This window comes from Selaginella moellendorffii, unplaced genomic scaffold, assembly GCF_000143415.4.
Source record: "Selaginella moellendorffii unplaced genomic scaffold, v1.0 SELMOscaffold_24, whole genome shotgun sequence".
Classification (NCBI taxonomy): Eukaryota; Viridiplantae; Streptophyta; class Lycopodiopsida; order Selaginellales; family Selaginellaceae; genus Selaginella; species Selaginella moellendorffii.
This window is the reverse complement of record NW_003314285.1, coordinates 127,093-133,898: the sequence shown is the minus strand read 5'-3', so window position 1 is coordinate 133,898 and position 6,806 is coordinate 127,093. Positions and strand designations below refer to the sequence as shown.

The 6,806-nt window shown below is 46.5% G+C and overlaps 2 protein-coding genes across 2 annotated transcripts; both read left to right on the top strand.

The window, feature by feature from the left end:
* The first annotated feature begins 270 nt into the window (after nt 1-270).
* Nucleotides 271-2,226, top strand: LOC112347742 (pentatricopeptide repeat-containing protein At1g56690, mitochondrial-like). Its single transcript, XM_024679086.1, has 2 exons — nt 271-1,665; nt 1,792-2,226. Exons 1-2 carry the CDS (start codon nt 271-273, stop codon nt 2,224-2,226), a joined length of 1,830 nt encoding a protein of 609 aa, XP_024534854.1.
* Nucleotides 2,227-2,250: 24 nt separating this feature from the next.
* Nucleotides 2,251-4,104, top strand: LOC112347741 (pentatricopeptide repeat-containing protein At4g02750-like). The gene has a single exon (XM_024679084.1). The coding sequence runs from the start codon at nt 2,251-2,253 to the stop codon at nt 4,102-4,104; it is 1,854 nt and encodes a 617-aa protein (XP_024534852.1).
* Nucleotides 4,105-6,806: the final 2,702 nt, after the last annotated feature.

Sequence of the window (6,806 nt, the reverse complement as noted above, 5' to 3'; positions counted from 1 at the left end):
TACATGTGGAAAGATCCTCCTTCCTGGCATCGTGGAGATTTCCGTTGCCAGTGAGGCGGCTAGCCAAGTGTATGCGTATTTCAAGTGCTGGGCGCCACGATTCTCGAATGCCCAGCGGGATTCGTCCAAGCTGCCGCATTGCCGAACACCAGGAAGGTGTTTCGATGGCCGTCGTGCTTAAAGAGTGATCACCCAGCGGCGGAGAGCGATCGTAGGTCGGAAGAGGAGTAGGTCGCGATGCATTGGAAGGAATCCTAGGAAAGAATTACAATGCGACGGCGTTTCTCATGCCTCGTGGACGACGGTCTCGCGAACCTCAATCAAGATCTTGAGCGACTGATGGCCGAGGGAGAGCTCAATCACACAGGATTCCTGGATTTGCTCCAGCGGTGCGGTGTAAGCAGGGACGTGGGTCTTGGGCGACGAATCCAGGCTTCGCTTTCCAAGCTCGGTGGCTTCGATCGCGATCGCTACTTCGGGAATGTGCTAGTACAAATGTTTGGAAGCTGCGGCAGTGTTGAGGACGCGAAGCTGGTGTTTGATGGGATCACACGGAAGAACTCCTACTCGTGGAACATACTTATGGGAGCATATGCCCAAAACGGGTATATCAAGACCGCTCGATCTATGTTCGATAGCATGAGAAAGAAAGACGCTGTTTCTTTTGACACCATGATCTCCGCTTATGCAAAAGTTGGCGACTCCATTCAAGCGAAACTTATTTTTGATTCTATGCCCGTGCGAAACTTACTTTCGTGGAACACGCTCTTGAAAGCATTTGCCCATAGTGGAGAATTCGTCGTTACAGCAGTGCTCTTTGACAATATCCCCCAGAAGGATGTTTTCACGTGGAACACGATGATGGGAGCGTTTCTCCGTGAATCTCAAGAGAATCTTTTAAAGGATCTGTTTGATCGTGTTCCCGAAAGAACAGTAGTCTCATGGAGTTCTTTGATAGCCGCTTACGCACAAAAGGGGTATTCGCAAGAAGCGAAAGATGTGTTTGACAAGCTTCCAAAGAGATCCATCGTTTGCTGGACGTCGATGGTCACGGCTCTAGCGAAAAACGGTCGAGTGGAAGAGGCTAGAAATCTCTTTGATGAGATGCCAGATCGAGATGACATGGCTTGGAGCACGATGATCGCGGCATACACACAACACGATCGCATGGATTGTGCAAAAGGTCTGCTGGAAGTCTCGCCAGAGGGAAGCAAAAGGCCGTGGACAGTGATGATCAGTGCTCACGCTCGGAATGGAGAGCTCGAGGAGGCAGTAAAACTCTTCGAGAGGATGCCCTCTCCGGATATGGTGGCGTGGACGGCAATGCTGGGGGCTTTTGCGCAGCTCGGCCGTCTCCAAGAAGCCCGGAAGATGTTTGAGAGATTGGAGAATCGAGACTCGGTGGCTTGGACGGCAATCATCGCTTCGCATGTCCAGTATGGACGAGTTCGAGAGGCTCTGGAGCTTTTTGGATCGATGGACCTGGAAGGAGTTCCAGTGGACAAAATCACCTTGATCAGCATTTTCGATTCGTGCCTCGAGCGTGGCTGCATTGCCGAAGGCAAGATCATCCACTCATCTATTCTTGGCAATGATCTCGAGACCGATGTCGCGGTTGGAACAGCGATCTTCAACTTCTACGCTCGAACGGGGAAAGTTGGCGAGGCGAGAACCATTTTCAAAACGTTAAAAACCCAAGATGTTGTTTCGTGGACTGCGATGATCGTTGCGTATGCCCAAAACGGGCATAACACCGAAGCTCTGGAGCTCTTTAACGATATGGCGTTGCAGGGTATGCCTCCCAACGATGTAACTATCATGGGCATTCTTGCAGCTTGTAGCCATGCGGGGTGGCTAAACGAAGGGTACCAGCACTTTCTAGCAATAACTCGAGATTTTGGGATTGGGGAGCCGGGCTGCGAGCACTTCGCTTGCATGGTAGATCTTCTTGGTCGATCAGGACGAGTGGGAGAGGCAGAGGAGCTCCTGAAAGCAATGCCGTTTGAGCCGAATGAAGTTGCATGGATGAGCTTGCTTGGCGCTTGCAAGCTGCACAAAGACATGGATCGAGCAGCACGAATCGCTAAGGAGTGTGATAATCTCGGTGGCATCTACTCGGGCAAGGAGAAAGAGAAGGACTTTCCACTGTCTTCGTACATTCTTCTTTCCAACATCTTTGGAGAAGCCGGAAAGATCCAGCGCCTTGCGCATCATATGCCCAAGTAGGGCATATATACCATTGCCCTGTTTATGTGGTCATCCAGGGGTCTTTCTCTTCGATTATTTGGCTCGGTGGCATGCAAAGAATCGTTCTTGAGTGAGCTCAAGAGCTGCCTCCAAACGAGAAGCTTGGCGGAGAGCCGGAAAATCCACCGCAAAATCACTGATGCCGGCCTACAACACGATGCACTCCTGGGAAATTTGCTTATCCAGATTTATGGGAAGTGTAGCAACATCAAGGAGGCAGAGGAAGTGTTCGATCGCATTCGAGAGAAGCAAATCTCATCGTGGAACTTCATGATCAGCGCGTATGCCCGAAACGGGCATATGGATGAGGCCCGGGACTTGTTTGCGATTGCTCCAGGCAAGAATCAATCGTCGTGGGTGACAATCATAAGAGCTTTTGTCCAAGATGGCGATGTGGAGAGAGCTCGAAAATACTTCGATGCAATGCCCTGGAAGAATTTGCTGGCCTGGAACACAATGCTTGGTGGCTATGCCGAAGCTCGAGATATGGAGCTCGCTCAAGAAACGTTTGATCGGATCCCTGAGCACGACGCTTACACTTGGAACACCATGATCGCGGCTTACGTCCAAGTTGACTCAAACGTCACCCAGGCAAAGAGATTGTTTGATGCCGTTCCAGAGCACAGTATTGTCTCGTGGGATGCTCTAGCGGCAGCGTATGCCCAGAATGGGCATATCGAGGCGGCAAAACAATCTTTTATGAGATCACCTCAAAGGAGTCTACTGTCCTGGACATCTCTTGTAGCCGCTTACACCCGAGCAAATCTTTTGATCCAAGCAAGAACAACATTTGAAGAGATGCCCGAATGGGACGATATCGCTTTGAGCAATATGGTTGCAGCATATGCCCGAGCTGGGTATATGGAAGATTGTTTAAAGCTCGTAGCTAGCAAATCTCAAATGGAAAGGAGAACCCATACTGCTCTTCTTGCTGCATACGGTAAAGAAGGTAACATCGAGGCCGCCAGCGAGATTTATAATCAGATGGCTGATCCGGACTTAGTCGCTCAGACTGTCATGCTTTCAGCTTATGGCCGTTTTGGGCATACGAAAGAGGCAAGGAAAATTTTTGACGAAATGAGCGTCCGTGACAATGTTGCTTGGATCACCATGATTGGAGCGTATGGTCTTCACGGAAACGTTCTCATGGCGAGAGATCTGTTCAACCAGATGCCAAAGCGTGATCTCGTTTGCTGGACGGCCATGCTCGCGGCATATGCCCAGAATGCCGATGCTGCTGGAGCTCTGGGCTTGTTTCAAGCAATGGACTTGGAAGGAATCCATCCCGACAAGGTGACTTTCATTACCATTTTTGATGCTTGCCAACACAAGGGATTTCTTAGCCAAGGACAAGAGATCCACGCCTGTGTCAAGGATCGTAAACTTGCAGATGATCCCTCCGTTGGGACTGCGCTCCTGAACATGTACGCAAAGCACGGGAAACTTGGAATAGCAAGGTTGATCTTTGATGGTCTCTTGGAGCAAACGATAGTGTCGTGGAATGCAATGGTGGTGGCATACGCCCAAAATGGGCATAGCAAAGAAGCTTTGGAGCTCTTTGAGGAGATGTTGCTCGAGGGAGGTCATCCCAACGATGTGACATTTGTGGGTGTTCTATCAGCGTGTAGTCACGCGGGATGGATCAACGAGGGTCGAGAGTTTTTCGTGTCGATTGGGGAGGACTATGGCGAAGAGTTCGCTCCAAGTCATTTCTGGTGCTTGGTGGATCTGCTGGGACGATCTGGTCGAGCGGACGAGGGCGAGGAGCTCGTTGTGAGCATGCCGTTTGAGCCGAGCGAGGCGGCGAGAACAAGCGCTTGGAAGCTCCACAACGATGATGATCTTGATAATATCTAAAAAATGGTTTGATTGGTCATTGATCAAATGAAAGAAAGAGAGCGAGCTATGGATGTTTGATGGTGTTATCTTTCTCTTCCTTTCGTGGTCTTTTTTGCACGGATGCTTCCAGAAATTATGTGGAGATCTTGTGGAGATGTGCCAGAACGCGGAATTGGCAGATCGATTGTAGCCGGGATTGTGGAAACTTGCTGTGGCAGATGTATGCCGGGGCCACTGGTGTGGACGTTATTGCTGGGAGCGTACAAGGACTCCAAGAGGGGAGGACGAGCGGCACATCAAGCGTTTAAGCTGGATCCCGAGAGACCATATGCACTGCTGTGTTCGATATACAAGCTGCATGATCAAACTTGTCGTCCGGCAGTAGAAGTAGAAGATGATGTAGAACTCGCTAGTCGAGAGTTTCAAAACTCAAAAAGGTGGCCTCCCCTGCTTTTCATCCAAGCCGAGAATCATTCAGCAGCAATGGCAGCAACACTATTGTACTGGAATCGCCAACAAGAAGAAAAATATCTCCAACTTGCTGGAGAGCTCGAGATTCCGCTAAAGTCTTTACTGCTGCTTTCCCAGCTTTGCCTTGAGCTTCGCAAGCAGCTGACGGTCATCCACCTCTCGCCAGAAGATCGATGATTCAAATGTAGTGCCTGATCGTGGGAGAAACTCCATAGTCTTGCTCAAGAAATATCTATGGGCCGAAAATGGCTGCATGCGGAGAGAGCACTCCTCCACTCCACTCCATTGCCAGCATGAACCATGTCTCTGAAAGTGTAGAGCTTCTCTACTGTGACCATTCTGACCATAGAGGGTGATCATGGAGTTCCAGAAAATGATATCTTTCTGCTAGGTTGAATCAAACTAGCTTTGCGCTTGGGTGATGCTTCCACACTTAGCATCTTTGTGGAAGCATCACATACATACCAAATATTGTATGCAGTAATGCTTGATGTTATTTTGTAAGTGTGTGGAATATAGAAATAGAATACAAAAATGTATATATCAATTAGCCTAAAAATTTAGTTTAAATACAGGAGTGAATGGTCCAAATTGAAATCAATCCAATGGCTATTAAAATCCCACTACACTAATATTAGTGTATGGCATCCTAACTGTATATTTGGACCTCACATCATCTCTTCCTCTTGGAATGATAGAAGACTGTCAAGGTTCTCTTGTAAATGGGTTAGATCCAAAGGAACATTAGAAGGAAGCATTGATGGATCTGTAAGTGGTGCCAGTTGTTTTTGATTCTTTTGTATAAATCGTTTCAGCTATTATATATGCATAATTTCTAGAGGATCAACATGTTAGATGTTATGCCAAATGTCATAAACTTGCAATCTAACTTGCCACAACATCCGATACAATCCTTTCCATTAAGCAAAGAGCCCTTTAGATAAACCATGTATCGTAAAATTAGGAAAACGAATTAACATTAAGTCATCCACTTTATATTCCACAAGTGGACGATGATAGGAGTTGTAGTGCCATTGTTGTATGATCTAGCATCAGCAGCTCATGGCAATCACGAAGGTAAACCCAACTCTATTGGTAGTATTAGATCATGACTATATAAGAGTTTATATGGTGAAACACCAATAGAACTCTACACCTCTATGACATACGTATACCAAAGAAACGGCAAATAACCATCTCAATTTGAATATTGAATGTTTATATATTTTGCAATCATCCTTTTGAAGGTCCGAATGAATTGTTCCACTAAATTGTTTGACTATGGATGATAAACATTTGTGAAAGTATGGCATATCCCTCACCGAAATATCAAAACATGAAATGCCTTAGCCATAAATATAGGTCCATTATCCAAAAGAATCTACTCTAGATAGGAATGCTAAAACACCACTCAATTGAGGAGGAAGTATCTAACAATAGTTGCAGATGTGTTAGCAAGAGCATTGACTTCTACCCAACGAGTCAAGTAGTCTAAAACACAGCCGATTAACCATGCATTCAGGCATTTTCTGATAGTCAGAATTACGACCTTAACACTCACGGTTACAATCTTGATAATTAGAACTCATGAAGAAGTGGTGATTGCCACCATATAAAAGTAGTTAAGGGGGAGAGTAAGCACTCAACCCCTATCCCTATTTCTATTGTACTCCAGCTTATCATCAATGCATATCCATTTGCTCAAGACTCATAGTGTTTTAATGATGTTAAGCTTATCCTTACTCATGATACTTTTCGCATGAGCCTTCTTAGGGATTAAAGGTCTTAGGTTAGTTTCTAATAGATTTGTGTGTTCGATAGCATGTTCTAGGGTGAGAAACATAGTACCAACTCAAGAACAATGACATCAAAATCCCTCTAGCTTTCTACAACTATGCAACTATCGCGAATGTGACTTCAGGTATCTAAAGTTACCTCTCGACCAGTCCTTTTGGATATTCTTTCGTTACTGCCACGATGGCAGGAGGTTAGTATTGCTGGACCCGTTATCAATCTCCTCCTAAGCTAGTTGAGAAACTGGTCCTCACATGTGCACTTGACCAGATGAGCATAAGGAAGGAATTCCTAAGTGTCTATTTAGTCAAGCATACTTGACCTGGTTAGAGAAACTCATTCGTTGACTTGCACTTGCTAGTGTTGGGAACCCTTGCGATATTGAGCTTGGTCCCTCAATATTCACTAGATGATAGTTACCGTGTCTGCCAAACACCCTCGCTATCATGCCCTTT